The sequence below is a fragment of the Hippocampus zosterae genome, chromosome 17 (genome assembly GCF_025434085.1).
Source record: "Hippocampus zosterae strain Florida chromosome 17, ASM2543408v3, whole genome shotgun sequence".
Classification (NCBI taxonomy): domain Eukaryota; kingdom Metazoa; phylum Chordata; class Actinopteri; order Syngnathiformes; family Syngnathidae; genus Hippocampus; species Hippocampus zosterae.
Window position 1 is genome coordinate 3304682 of NC_067467.1, and position 14119 is coordinate 3318800.

General features: G+C 45.3%; 2 protein-coding genes across 4 annotated transcripts in view; one reads left to right on the plus strand and one right to left on the minus strand.

Moving 5' to 3' along the window:
* On the minus strand, positions 1–4896 carry cbx6b (chromobox homolog 6b). The gene is made up of 5 exons (XM_052049247.1): positions 3881–4896; positions 1423–1717; positions 961–1193; positions 661–840; positions 1–514 (listed from the first exon to the last, which is right to left on the minus strand). The coding sequence occupies exons 1-5, from the start codon at positions 4571–4573 to the stop codon at positions 284–286; spliced, it is 1632 nt and encodes a 543-aa protein (XP_051905207.1). The 5' UTR covers positions 4574–4896; the 3' UTR covers positions 1–283.
* The window catches only part of baiap2l2a (BAR/IMD domain containing adaptor protein 2 like 2a), a 14192-nt gene continuing 1667 nt past the window's right edge, over positions 1595–14119 (plus strand). The window contains exons 1-13 of one of the 3 annotated variants that reach the window (XM_052049255.1): positions 1595–1738; positions 8257–8332; positions 8853–8939; positions 9058–9119; positions 9384–9455; positions 9581–9661; positions 9800–9931; positions 10729–10827; positions 11169–11235; positions 11402–11606; positions 12226–12291; positions 13023–13197; positions 13920–13960. In XM_052049255.1, the coding sequence (XP_051905215.1) occupies positions 8263–8332; positions 8853–8939; positions 9058–9119; positions 9384–9455; positions 9581–9661; positions 9800–9931; positions 10729–10827; positions 11169–11235; positions 11402–11606; positions 12226–12291; positions 13023–13197; positions 13920–13960 (1157 nt within the window). In that variant the 5' untranslated portion in view covers positions 1595–1738; positions 8257–8262. Of the gene's footprint in view, positions 1739–7697; positions 7915–8256; positions 8333–8852; positions 8940–9057; positions 9120–9383; positions 9456–9580; positions 9662–9799; positions 9932–10728; positions 10828–11168; positions 11236–11401; positions 11607–12225; positions 12292–13022; positions 13198–13919; positions 13961–14119 lie in introns of those variants that run through there. The other 2 variants (XM_052049254.1, XM_052049253.1) reach the window with 2 other exon arrangements.

A 14119-nucleotide genomic window follows, 5' to 3' on the forward strand; every position in this document is an offset into this window, starting at 1 on the left:
CCGAATCCCCCGGACTACACAAGTATTGTTGAAAGTGGAGAGCAACTTTGCCGGCTCTTTCATTTCCACTTCCTGTGAGCGGAATGGCTGCAAAGATACTTGCTTTCCTAAACACTCATAATATCACTGCCACCGAGAGTTGTTTCAACAAGATTTTTAGTACCGATGCTAACGAGCGCAGATGGAATACTAACTTTTTGTTTTTCAAAAGGCTGAAACTCACCCCCCACCTCCCCCTCTCTGCCCCCTTTTCCGCCTTCCTATTCCTCAAACGCTCCATCTGTCACTTGGAGCTCCGGCTATGTTTACTACAAGGCTCCCCAGGGTACTTGGTGGCTCCACCATAAACCTCCACTGCACGCTCAGTCCAAGGAGCCACGCTGCCCTGGGTCACCGTTCCACACCGAGCCAAGCTGGCCACCTGGTCCGCAGACAGGACTCGGTCCCAAAGACCCATCTGGGACAATTCTCCAACTAAAGCTTGAGTTGAATCAAAGCCTCCACCCAGGGAATCCTAAGGTGCAAAAAAAAAGGAGTGCACATTTCAGAGCCTTGCTGACCCCCAAAAACACGTTTCCAATCACGAACTCAGATCCCTCCTCTTGAATTCACCTTATTGAACACGCTTACAACCTATTCACTCGGCCCCAAGACATTTACCTGCTCTTGACCAAGGACTAGCACTCCTCCAGGTCTAATTTCATGACCAGCCGCCAGGCCGTGGCCACCTCCCCTCAACCTTCCGCCCTGGTAGGCCTGCCAGTCGCCTCCTTTCTGGTTCCAGGTCACACATATGTGTTGCCAGTTGCCTCGAGAAAAGTTCAGAGGTAGCCGGGCCACCTAGCGGGTAGCAAGCAGAAGCACATTTGAATTTATTACATCACAAAAATGTGGCATTTGAACAGGCGAGCCGTTTTTTCTTGAAAAACTAAACAATGCCTCTAGATTGATTCTCGCTACCTTGTCATTGATGAGCAGCTCAGTGGGCGTGCGCAGGCCTTGGAGCAGCACCAGTTCATTGGGTTGCTCGGAAACGGCGTAAGAGACGGGTGTTCCGATGCCTCCTTCCGTAGGCCGGAGCCAAAGGCAAAAGGTGAAGGCCCATAATTTTGGGATGGAGTGTTTCACCACCGCGTACATGTAGTTTGTACGCGATGGAAAAGACAGTCTGTAGCCCTCCGGAAAGTAATTAGCTAAAACAGACAAGAACAAAAAAGAAAGATTGAGATAAAAAGAATAAAATTCTTTTTTCATACTATAAACATCTGTCCTGTTTTTCACCGAGATGACATTTCCTGATCTTTTTATGCGTGACATAATTGATTTACAGCAAAGGATGCAAAAAGCTTGCTGAAAGTAACCCGATAACTTCATCCGACATACGCATGCAAATGCATTCTGTAAGAAGCGCTTTCTATTGACCTCTCTGTTCATATTGACCTTCCTCCAGTCCTGAGAGTCGGTCACGTAACTTGTTGATTCCCCGGTCCATTTCCTGTCGGTGTCTTTCGGTTTCCAGCCTCAAGGCTTTTCTCTCGTTCTCCAACAGCTCCACCTTCCTTTCAAGCTCCACTTCCAAGTCCTCCATCTTCCAGGGCCTTTCCGCACCCGCTTTGTGCCCAACCCACCTTTCTGGGCCAAAGGATTTCCCGCCGTCCTGCACAACTGCAGAGTTGTTGATGTCCGTCTGGCTGTGAGGAAACAGATTGATGTCGGCCTGCAGAGGAGGATAAAGAAGGTACACTTTTGAATGGAAAAAAATATTATTTTTTTTTCATCCGGCTCGCATCGTCACATGAAGTGTGTCAGGTTAGCGTGAATAGCATGACACCATGTCGTGGAATACCAAAAAAATATGGCAGTACAGTTCATTTCGGTTTGCCACAATTTGGTTCAGTGAACCAAATTGATCGCCTATTCATTTGCACATCGTTGTGTGTATGGCGCAACATGTAGAAAGGGATATCATGCGATTGGTACCCCAATGAAAGGGGGCTAAAAATGGTGATGTATTCCAACACTTTGCTAAACTAACAGTGCAAGATTTTTTTTTTTTGGTGTATCTTTTTTGTGGCCTTTCACGCTCTAGCAATGCCCTTTTTACTGACACCCTAGGCATGGTGTTTATAGTATTCCTAGCCAGCGTACACTTTGCTTACTCTACATGTGTTGCATAAGATGATACGAATAAAGGTCGAGCTATAGAAACATTGATTCAGTTCCCAAAGGGACAAGCATTATGTAAGAAGCGGTGCCTCTGGAATTGATGCGAGTGAACACAGCATGCTCTGGTTTAAGAGGATGCACAATTCACACCAGTGTTTTTTTTTCTGAGGATACTGACAAAATGTCGCTGATTGATTTTACAGCAAATTAGCAGTATAGAAAATAAACATGACTATTGCAGTGATGGACATTCTTATCACACGTCATCTTATGGGTCTTCGGATGCCTAAGAATCTGTTCTCCAATATTTCATCTCAATCACTTAGCCTGAGGTTGATCTTTAGGCAGGTATTTGTTTACGCGTTGAGAGTTTTCTGGAGGGAAAAGAAATCATTATACTTGCATCTTCACTTCTGAGACACAAACCCGTGAATGTGTTAAGCACTAAATGCTCTCCGGTGCGTGTATGGAGCACAGATCATTACGGAGCCGCAGTTTCAATAAATGCCCCAAACAAAATCTTGTGCATACTAAATCCAAATTGTCCTGAAAAATAAGGACCGACTGCCTTCGAATATGTTTATGTGAAGTTTTGCTGGTTTTTGCACATCAGCGAAACAATCCATTCGGATCGTCCGTGACACAAATTGCCCACGATCTACACGATCTGTCGTCGACGCCAGTGCGCCGCTAGACCGAGCACCTACTGATGGAAACGTGACTAGGCTGTTGAGTTGAAACATACAGGTGATGGCTCCGCAAGAAAACAATGCAGCATTAGAACACATGACTCTGTAGCGTTTAAAAGAGGGAGGGAAAAAAAATCACATGCTACTATTTTAGTTTAGCTCGACGTAACATGGAACGACGGTTTGCAATCTGCTAAATAAAACGGAGCCTCTCGCGGGGATGGAATTGTACCCAACTCATACATTATGTATGATATTGCTTTGGCCAAAATAGAGGCTATACATCTTCAGAATCTGGTCAGATGAGAGGGACGTTTCATGTTACGCTGCTCATAACAACCCCCACCTCCTCCTTTTCCTCTGGCTGATGGCGGTGTTCTCTTTTTTTCCTCTTCTACCTCTTTATCAGCATCCCTCCTTCCATCCATCCACCTCACTCACCCACTTTTTTTTTTCTTCTCTCAGGCCTTCCTTTCATCCCTCTTATTTCAAAATTAAACTGCAATCTGCTTTCTTGGCATAGTAGCGTTACAGAAACACGCTTGCCAAACAGTCTGTTGCTGTCAAACACATTAGGAAGGATTACTACAGTATGATTACACCTATCACTAAATATCTATCAGCCTTTCTGTCCAGTATGATTCCCATGAAATATCCTAGTTGTGCTTGGAGATTTTTTTTTACTTCTCTTTCAAATGAATGACTTGATTCTTGGGCTTTACCAAAAAAAAAAAAAAAAAAAGATTGTTGCCAATATTCACCAAAGGCTCAATTGTCTCTAACTCACTCTGCATGCACCAGGAGAAAAACGCATCCTTTGGAATGATCCCCGATGAGCATTTAAACGTTATCAAATATAAATTCTCAAGCAATTGTCTTTCTCAACAGTTTTGAGAGAGAAATCCCTCCCCTGTCTTTAAAATCATGCCACGCAAGCGCTCCCGAATCAAAAGTGAGATTCATTTACGCCTCCGCAGTGGAGTGTAGCTGTGTGGATAGGGAGTGATTTGTTTCCCCGCACATACCTCCAGTCTCTCTATGCGGTCTTTGAGCTGACTGATGGCCTGCTCCAGCTCATCCACTGCCCGTAGCGTGAGCACGTGGTCATGCGCAGACGCGGCGCTGTCCCGCACCATCACCCGCTCGGCTTGCGCCCCCTCTGCCGGGCTTTTGCCTCCCCATATGCCCACAGCACCTCCGCGTCTGTCGGGGACGCCACCCCGACCCTTGAGCCCCTTCTCGCACTCGAATAGTTTGCTCGTCAGCTCCCTGATGGTCCGCTGGTCCGTTTGTATTTGCTCCTTTTGCTGCAGGACGGTCTGCCGGAGCTCGTCCGCGGTGGTGCGGAGGTAGCCCCGGTCTTCTCCCGCGTATAACGACGGGTCGTCCGCTTGTTGCTGAAAGTTTTTCGGGTTGCACTCCCCGGCGGGGATCGGCGTGCATATGAGGCGACTGACGGCTGGGTCGTGCCCGGTCAGTCCCGTGACCCCGTCCAGACCGTCGAGCCCGACGTGAAAAGTCGGTGCCTCGGATCCGGGCACTTCAGAACCGTGGAGAGCACCCAAGGTTCCAGCCCTGGCCGCCGAGCCTCTGGTAGCGGGGGGCTGCGTCGCGTACAGCGAGCGGTTGTCGGCTGCCGGCTGCCGTCGAGCCGCCTTGGTGGTTCCGGTGTGGACGGCCGCGATGATGCAGATAACGGCGCCGATGAAGGCCACCATGCCGGCGGCCAAAATGATCACGATGAACTTCAGGGTGGCGGCGAAGACGATCGACAATCAAAAAAAATCTAATCATAACATCCCCCGCGTCCCTCAGAAAAGAACGAGTACTTGAACGCAGCAGAAAGCATCGACTTGATTGTGTTTTGATATCGAGAACAAAAGGAGCGAAAAAGAATTAGGGATACTTTTCTGGGCCGGCGTAGATGACGAGGACTTGAGAGCGCCTCGGTGGAGTTATCATGGAGTCCACGGAAAGCATCCGAGTATAGTGTGTTAGTGTTACACCTCCTCCGTGCATGTGCGCAACGCGCATGTCCTCGCCGTTCGCACATCATCCAGCTTGGAGAGAACAATTAAGGCAAAGTGAGGGAGGCGTTTTAACTCTGTGCGACATTCCCACAGTATTCTTTAACTGATGTGCACTCGCAAAATTTTGTGTTTTTTTTTAAATCAACACAATTAGAATAACGCAATTGTCTGATAGATGTTTTTTTTTAAATATTCCAAAACGCACAGGTAACATAACACGTAAAGAAAATCATGAAAGGAGAAGGAAAAAAAATAGAATTAGAAGAAAGATATTTGAAATCAACAAAGATAGTGTCCTCCTGCCTCGGCTCAACCACTTGTTGCTAGGCAGAATTCACAGAACACATGTTACATCTGCAGCTGTTGTCAACGCGCGATAGAAATCAGGTTCTTTTTCCCTGCGCGATTTTCACGAGGAATTAGACGCCACACTGTGTCCAACATAAAATGCATCTTCAAAGCTGAACACAGTGCCCTCTGATAAGCCAGCCCCCCCTCCCCCCCCAACCCCCTTCATTCAGTGTCTCCATCGATAAAAACAGTCAGGAATTGAACTCGGCAGGGGCAGGCTAAGGATTTTTTTCTTTTGCTTCACTGCAACAAATGGGTTTCTTGCATGCAGCCTTCCGAGTTATATCTGTAATATCCCACACTCGCTGTGTCTCATCATTTGTAGCTCATCTTCACATTACATGCGTATACAGTATACTGTGTGGGCAAATGTGCATGGCTATAAATCAAGCTCAAGGTTCCCAGTGGAGCAGCTTGAGAGCAATGGACATGGTAGAATGATGACCTCGGTGGTGCATGGTGTGTGTCTTTGTGCGTGTTGCACCATTCAGACCTGGTGATTAGTGAAGTGTTACGTGTTAATCTTCTCGTAAACATGTATACATACACATTCAAGCACACGATCATAGTCAAAATACATTTTCGTGCTATAATAAGAGACAGGATGAACAGAATAAAGGTTCATAGAATAGATGCTTATTTTTTAGAGAGGGAAAAAGCAAAGATGTTTCCAAGTTGCGTGCACGGATGCGGTACGGAGGAGATGTCTGCAGCAGAAAATAGCTTGCTCGAACACTAGAACAGTAACAGGGATGACTAAGTACTCCATTAGAGATGGATTACGAAAGCTTGGCATTTCCACCAGCTATTCTTTTATGCATATTTCTGTGCGATATTGAAATGACATGAGTGATGATTGAATATGTCTGGTCTTAATGTAGACAGAAACTAAAGTTGGAATATTTAATTGCTTTTAATCAAATTCCAAATGTAATTGTTATTTTCAACATTTGAACTGCGGCCCGGTAGTCCAGTGGTTAGCACGTGGGCTTCACAGTGCAGAGGTACCGGGTTCGATTCCAGCTCCGGCCTCCCTGTGTGGAGTTTGCATGTTCTCCCCGGGCCTGCGTGGGTTTTCTCCGGGTGCTCCGGTTTCCTCCCACATTCCAAAAACATGCGTGGCAGGGTGATTGAACGCTCTAAATTGTCCATAGGTGTGAGTGTGAGCGTGGATGGTTGTTCGTCTTTGTGTGCCCTGTGATTGGCTGGCAACCGATTCAGGGTGTCCCCCGCCTACTGCCCGAAGACGGCTGGGATAGGCTCCAGCACCCCCCGCGACCCTAGTGAGGATCAAGCGGGTCGGAAGATGAACATTTGAACTTTTGGATTGTAAAGACTAGCCTGGGAGAAGCACGTGAAATGTTTTGCGCAAAGTTCGTAAACACAATACACTGTGCGTGATTCTAGAAGTGATGGGAAAAGGCACCAAGGGGGTCTATGGTTGGTAATTTACCGTACATCTCCGTTCATCCAGCTCAGCATTGACATTTGTAGCTTGGATTGTGGCATTTTTTGGTGTTCAATTTGTTTTGTTTATCTTGGTGGAAGTGCTCATAGGGTTTCTTTCATGCAAACATGTCCTGCATAAATTTGCCGTCGATTTTTGTTGTTGTTGTGAAACTCGATTCTGTTTTTATGATTTCGCTTGCTGTGCCATAAAGCATGATGATTTGTTAATGATCATTCTCTTTGAGCTCGTCAATTAAAAGTACTGACAAGTGAAAGGATGTTAGGCAGCCTTTTTTTTATTAGAATGCTGCTTAAAATTCTTCTCGTGTTTCCAGTTGGGTTTTAATGCCACCTAGTGTACGAGCCAACAGCGCCATCTGAGTCTGACAAACCGCCGCCTATAATTTATGAAACCATAAATAATGAATTCAGTCATCAAAGCTTCCGCATTTTCCTTCCTCGTTTCCTCTTTTGAGTTGAACGCGTCATTACTCATCAGCACGGTGTTGCTCTAATGACGATAGATTATATTGAGCCATTAGAGATGCGGGAATAAGCCGTGTCATAATATGGGAAAGCCGAACATTTTTAATGAGATCTTCAACGCACCTGAGTTCAGACTTTTATATAAAAAATCTGCTCTGTTTAAGTGTTTGTTTTGAAGACCAACTCTGCACCAAAATACATGAGCTTCTGTGACAAATTGGCTCCGCTTAAGTCAGATTAACAAAAACAATAACTTGTCACTAGCTTGGATGGGGAAGTGGTTCGCACGTCTGCCTCGAAGGGTGCAAACGCCTGTTTATTTGCGCATTTATTGGCTTTGAAAATCGTTTCATTGGTACCACACAGAGCACACCTTGCATATAGGATATGGACACACACACACACACACACACACACACACGAATCTATCCCAGTGTTTAATTCCTCACGTTACAGCAAATACTAAGTCACGCTTTACAGGATATGCCGTTGCGTTTTATGGCTGGATAGCGTTTAATTATTTACCGCGCGGTACTCAAGTCGCAGCCGAGTCTATTATCAACAACCCGAGCAGCCTTCCTGCGCTTGCTCTGTCCGCTCCATTCAACTTTGCGGCCTGGATGAGTTAAGACTCGGATGCTCTCAAGGGATTTCATTGACAGTCGCACAAGGAGGGGGGGATATTAAACATGTCTGCGATGAATAATGAGCAGCTACATCGATCAACGTTGGGGATTTACTCGGTAAGTAGCTTTTTGTCGTTGAAAAGTTCTTAAGTTTCAAGTTAACTTGACTGTCAAATGTGATCTATGTATGACACAAAGCGCAGGTGAAATTTCTTTCCTCTCAACCAAAGGGGAGAGAGAGGAGCCGCTGCGGGTGCCCGCGCCTCCATCAACAGAACCGTTAGCATAAACTGACAAAAAAAAAAAATCATAATTTGAACTCATTTTAAGAATTTTCAGCTTCACCCCCCCCGAGAAGAAAAATCATGAAATTGTCGTCTCGATGTGACTCCATACAAAACGTTGTCACTCAACAATCAAGATCTTCATGTTTCTTATTTGTCATATTTTTTTTGACAGAACTTGATGGAAGAGTTCAACCCTGGCCTGCAAAAACTCGTGTCACTGGGCCACAGCTATGTGCGAGCTTTCCAAGGTAAGACGAAGAAGGCAAAAGAGAACTCGTGTGAAAGGGGGTCTTGGGCGGGGGGTCAAGTTTGAATTTCTCACTCACTTCCTGTGTCCTCTTTCTGTGTGCTGTTCACACCCCTTCGTTTATTAGTGCTGTAAACTAAACAAACTGTCACGGCTGTTTCAGGAAACCTCATTCCAAAGTCCATATTTGTTGGGGCTTTTGTAGCGCTGTTGTGTTTGCTATTGCCGGGCATGTATCCAGGGGCGTGTGGACTTGTTATTATTCTGTTAACAAGAATCAACAGCGACATTTCTTGCCCCTGACAGGGAAGAGAAAAAAAATTATATGTCAAAAAGCTGTACTACTCAAGTGGGGGCGGGGGGAAGAGAAATACATGATAAATATTCCAGCAAGCACAAGTGAGGCAGATGTCTTATTTCTTCTAAAATATCGAAATATTTATTCACATGAACTCCTCTGCTTTCCAACTTCTGCCATTGCTGGGAAAGGTAATTAATTTCACATGATACGTGTTTTTCAGCTCTGGCTGTAAAAAGCGAGGCTTACTTCACTGCACTTTCACAGATGGGCGAGCAGGCCTTCCACACCATGTCCTCACGTTCCATAGGTAAGAGGAAGCATGCCAAACTAGGAGCTTTTTTTTTAATTTTCTTTTCTTTTTGCGTATGATTAATAACATGTGAATGTCACAATTTTGGACATGATGTTTTGCACTTTTCTCGAAGGAGATGTTCTGATTCAGATTGCCGAGAGCCAAAAGAAACTCACCTTGGAGCTCGAAGGAGTAGTAAGTGACATGATTCATTCCTCTCTCTTTTTCACAAAGTTTTGGAGACGATTGTGAAATGATGGCGAGGGTTTTGTTGCATGTCAACATTCACTGCGTACTGTGTGTACGTGTGTGTGTGTGTGTGTTTGTATGACTATTCTTGTGAGGACCACTGTGATTATAAGACCAACGTAGTGAGGACATTTGTGACAAGTGAGGACATTTAGGCCAGTCCTCACAAGTTTTTCATTCTAAAGTGTGTGTGTGTGTGTGTCATCGCAGTTCCGTTGGTTCACGGAGGACATTCTTCACGAAATGGACAATAACGTTAGACTGGACCAGGATTACATATCCGTGAGTGAGACTCGTGTCGTGGCATCTTCGGAAATGAAAATGCTTGGAGAAAGTCACCCGCCGTCTTTCCATTGTTGAGATGGCGATGATCGTCAAGTGGATGAATGGATCTCTGTGTCTGACAGGGCAGCAGAGAACAATATGAGATGAGTGTCTTTAGTCAGTCAGCGGTTATGGAGAGACAGCTAAGGCGAGGAGCTAACCAGGTTTGTCACCGTGTTAAATACCGCTACTGTACTGATCCATTTATGGTGGGGGACACATTTTAGACCTGCCCGCTGGAGGCCAGTCCGGTTTTTACTTAGGTCTGCTTTGTTTTTCTTGTCAACCATGTGTCTGGTCAGGAGGCCGCTGAGCATCTGCGGTTCCTTCGGGAAAGTCATAGCGAGGCTCTCAAAGAGGAAGAGAGAAGATATCGCTTCCTGGCTGAGAAACACTGCGGCCTGATCCGGTCCATCTCCGGCCTTATGAATAAGGTACGCGTCTCGCTTCAAAATAGTTTTTTCATGAAGACATGATTTTATGACTTGTACTTTTAGGCTTAGTGACTACCGGTACGGAATGGCTTTGCCTCGGGATGATCATGTAACTCATTTCAGTGAGTGTCAGGAAGACTAACAAGGATGCGCTCCAAAGAGAATTCTCAATACATGTCTCACGATCGTGTGAGCTACTATTCGTCTCTGTGGGGGACATTTGCCTCTTTTATAACGAGGGTTAACCACAGAGCGGGAGATTAGAAGATGACGGGTGATTCAGCATCTTGAGCAGGCTGGAGGAAAGGTCGCCTGTTTTCCACTTCCTGTTTTTTCTTTTCATCTCTTCCCAGCCCCGTCAAACTGACAAGTCGAATCGGCACCTCCTCTGGTCCGGTGTGGCTAATACAGAACTAACGACATGTTTAAAAGTGCGGTGATCATAATGGGGTTGTTTGTTTGAAAGATGGGAAAATAGGTAGAATACGTCTCAGATAAAATGGCCGTTTACACTTACATTCCTGAACTAATGACAACTCTCAAGTATAACAGAAACATCATTGCACCTTTGTTCCTATCTGAAATAATTGTATCTCCAAGTCCAATCATCCGTAGGGGAAACTGCTCCATGCTTCAAAGGGCAAAAGCAATAAGCGAGAACTAATTACCCTCATTTACGGGGTTGGTGAGGTCATGTTCCGAGCAGCAATGATACTTGTCCACTCTTTTGGACATCTGCGCTCTTCATGCAAATGTGTTCGCCCGGCGCTGTTCTCATGCTGGCTTTTGTGTGCTAGAATGGAGCTGCGCTCCAGCAGAAAGCTGACTCCTGGAGAGAAGAGGTCAACGCTACCAGAGGACGGGATGCCGTACGGCCGCCCGGCCCGGAGAGCTCTGTGAGTTCGTGAGATGAGATGATCAAGCAAGGTTGAGGATTCGTGACATGTTTGCGACCTGATTGTGTTCCTAAGATGGAGCTGAGGAAGAAAAAAAAAACCCTCTCACATCATTTCTGGTCATTGAAGCACTGACAGAGGGGATCGATTGGTTTATTTTTGCTGTTGTAACGCCCTCTAGTGGCATGAATAATCTCTCAGAATATATCTGGCACGGTGAAAAACCTCAGATTGCAACGACAATGTTTTGTCTTGTCTTGAAACATTGAAATGACGACTGATGATAAACATTTGGCGGGCCGCGAGCGTTGTCTTGAATGTTTCTCTTCTTGCTCACGCAGGCACAGGCAAGACAGGAGAACTGGAAGAACAGAGACGAGCAGCCTCTTGGCAACGTCCCATCAAGAGGTGAGAACTTTTTTGGAGTTCTTTCCAGAAAACTAGATCTACTTTCGATATAAGTGTATTAAAGTTAGTAAACGTATGGTTCGATGGTTCAGGTGCAGAGCCTGGATCGACATCAATTTCAGCAGCAAATATCCTCAGCGGCGTGCTTGATTCTTGATCTTTCCAGCTCCGTCTCCCCAGGGAAGCATATATCGCTCTACATCTGAATCGGCGGGCGGTGCGGGAAGATCCACGAGGGCCCGGGTGGCCCATCAGCCGCTTGGCTCCAATCCAACCCTGCTGCACTTTGACAGGGGAGAGATGATTACCGTGCTGGTCCAGCAGCCGAAAAACGGCTGGTTGTATGGCCGTGCAGCTGGTAACAATTCGCGGTGAGTGTGAAGTGCAGCTATGCGATCGAATGAGATGCGGGAATCATTTTCATTTCAAATCCGACGCAAATCTGTTGTCATTGTCATTACAGCGGTTTGAAGTTTTGCACTGCATCCTATTGGGAAGCGTTACTCATCTTATGGTTACCTTTTTGAGCCTTATCCAGCAGGATTCCCTTTATTTTTTAATTCACCTGTTCGTGGATTTGTGTTGTTTTTAACCTGTCCTTTGATATTTGCTGTAAAACTCACAGATTGCGGTTTGTGAGCCCTGTTTAATATTAAAAGTGTTGCCTTAGCACCTTCTTTTGGTGTCTTGGTGCCAAGGAACTATGTTGGGGTTTGGTGCAATCTTTGTTTGGACGGGCCATTGCCCATTTGTATAAAACGTAGTGCTTTACCGCCATCTTGTGGCACATGTAGGGAATTCAGAACCTCTTTTGGGTTGAATGGCCAAGGATTTTTGAGGGGGCTAGTGGGGGATGCTTTCAGGACCCAATACTATTTTTTTTAAAATATCTATTTTGTGGACAAACTGTGTGTCTCCGTTATTTTTTTTTTAGTTCATCAACAGTCTCAGCCACACCATCAACACCAATATTCTTTCTTCTACTTTCAGTCAAGGGTGGTTCCCGGCCTCCTATGTGGAAGAAGTGGACGACCTTCGTTTGCCAGCTGACATCGGGTAAACACACATATGCTGGAGAAAAAAACCCGAATGTGGAATTCTTTAGTTTTAATTAAAAAAAAAAAACGCCAACAACAGATTTCATCGATGGTTGCAAGATTTCCATTTAGAATTCATGTTGCAGCCTCCTCATCTGCGGGGAAATTCAGCCTCATTAGCCTCAGTCAAATGGGAATCTTTTTTTAATCACTTGGAGAGTGTCAGATGGACCAACTTTGATCTGTCCGTATCAATCCATTACAAGTTGAAACGTGACCGGATATAATAAAACTTTGAGGATAATCAAGGGCATTAGTGAGTGCTCAAAGTATTGTTCTTACAGAGAGAGAGAGAGCCCTGGAACTCTTTTTCGTCTATTACTTCTATAACTGATCTTGATGGATCTTTTTGTTATGAATTATGAACATATGTAGCCACACCCCCTGTTGACTGAAGAGTTTCTTCCATACGGATTAAGTCGACTGCTTTCCTCCAGGCCATCCTCATTTTTTTCTTTGGAACCAATAATCAGGGCTGGAGTAATAACATGAGCCATTTAAGATATTTGGGTGACCCAACGCCTTGAGGAACACCACTCCAAACGCTTAACTAAAAACACTCATTATGGACGGCTAGCATGGGGTTGGTATGGGAACTTCTTGCCCACTTTTCGACTTCTATTTTCAGCGCTGTTGAAATCAGGAATGTCTTGTAAATTAGCTTACCCTTTATATTTAACATCTTTTCAGTAGTTCCACTCCCCGGGCAAGAAACAACAGCAGTGTGAGCAGCCGCATGGACGCGCCAGGAAGAAACACGCCACCTCCGCCGCCTCCGCCTCTGCTATCGCAATCTTCAAAGAAATCCTCTCAAATTCAAACCGGCGCATCGGACAAGACAACGGAGTCGAATCCTGAAAAAAAGGTACGGGATCGAACAATAAATTATTGCATGTATTTGAAGTTGATGTCAATGTAGGTCCTCGAACGTGATTTGGTGTTGAGGCCAGCAGAAATGGCCAAAGGGGTCAAATTTTGCTTTGTCAAGGCTTTTGTTGCAATGTGCTCCTTTGTCCAGCAGGGGCACTGTGGTAAAGTGCTTTTCTCCATGTCACCACATCCCTCTTTCTGGTGGATGCAGGGTGGAAGCTCCAGCTGCTGACAGTGTATGAGTGAGGACCTGTGTGTGTGTGTGTGTGTGTACCATTAGATCAGAATGACATTTTTAGTACTTTCAAGACATGGAGTTGTGTGGGAATGTGCATGTTTGTGCGCGTGCGACATGACCCCCCTCGCTGCCCATCTTTAAAACTCGGCATGGAACTCATTTTTATTCTTTGGCTTTTGCCTCGGCGTGGACTTGATTTTTCGTTTTGCCGTGTACGTGTCTTCGTTCTTCATTTCTTGTTTTCTTCTTTTATTTATGGATTCTTTTTGCTTCACGTACAGCACTTTGTTGACAGCGGCGGTTGTTTTAAAGCGCGCTATAAATACAGTTGAGTTGAGACACAACCTTTGTACAAGCAATGTGCAAAAGGTTGAAGTGAGCCGGTCAAGAAGTCAGTTGGCTCAAACTCCCCACTCCCTCCACCCAGTGAAAGTGCACGTTTTTTCACTCACTCACCATTTTTTTTTTTTTTTCTACAGCGCTCCCAGCCACACGGATCAAGACCGGAACTCTTTCCGAGGTAAGAAAAAAAAAACTCTGCACAGGTTCCTCATCAGAGAGATTCACCATGCATAAATCTTGAAGGCGCTGCTCTGAATGTGTTTGTCTTAAAAACAATTTCATTTCAAGCAACAAAACTACATTGGCTCATCTTAAGGGTTTAAAAAAAAGTCGTACA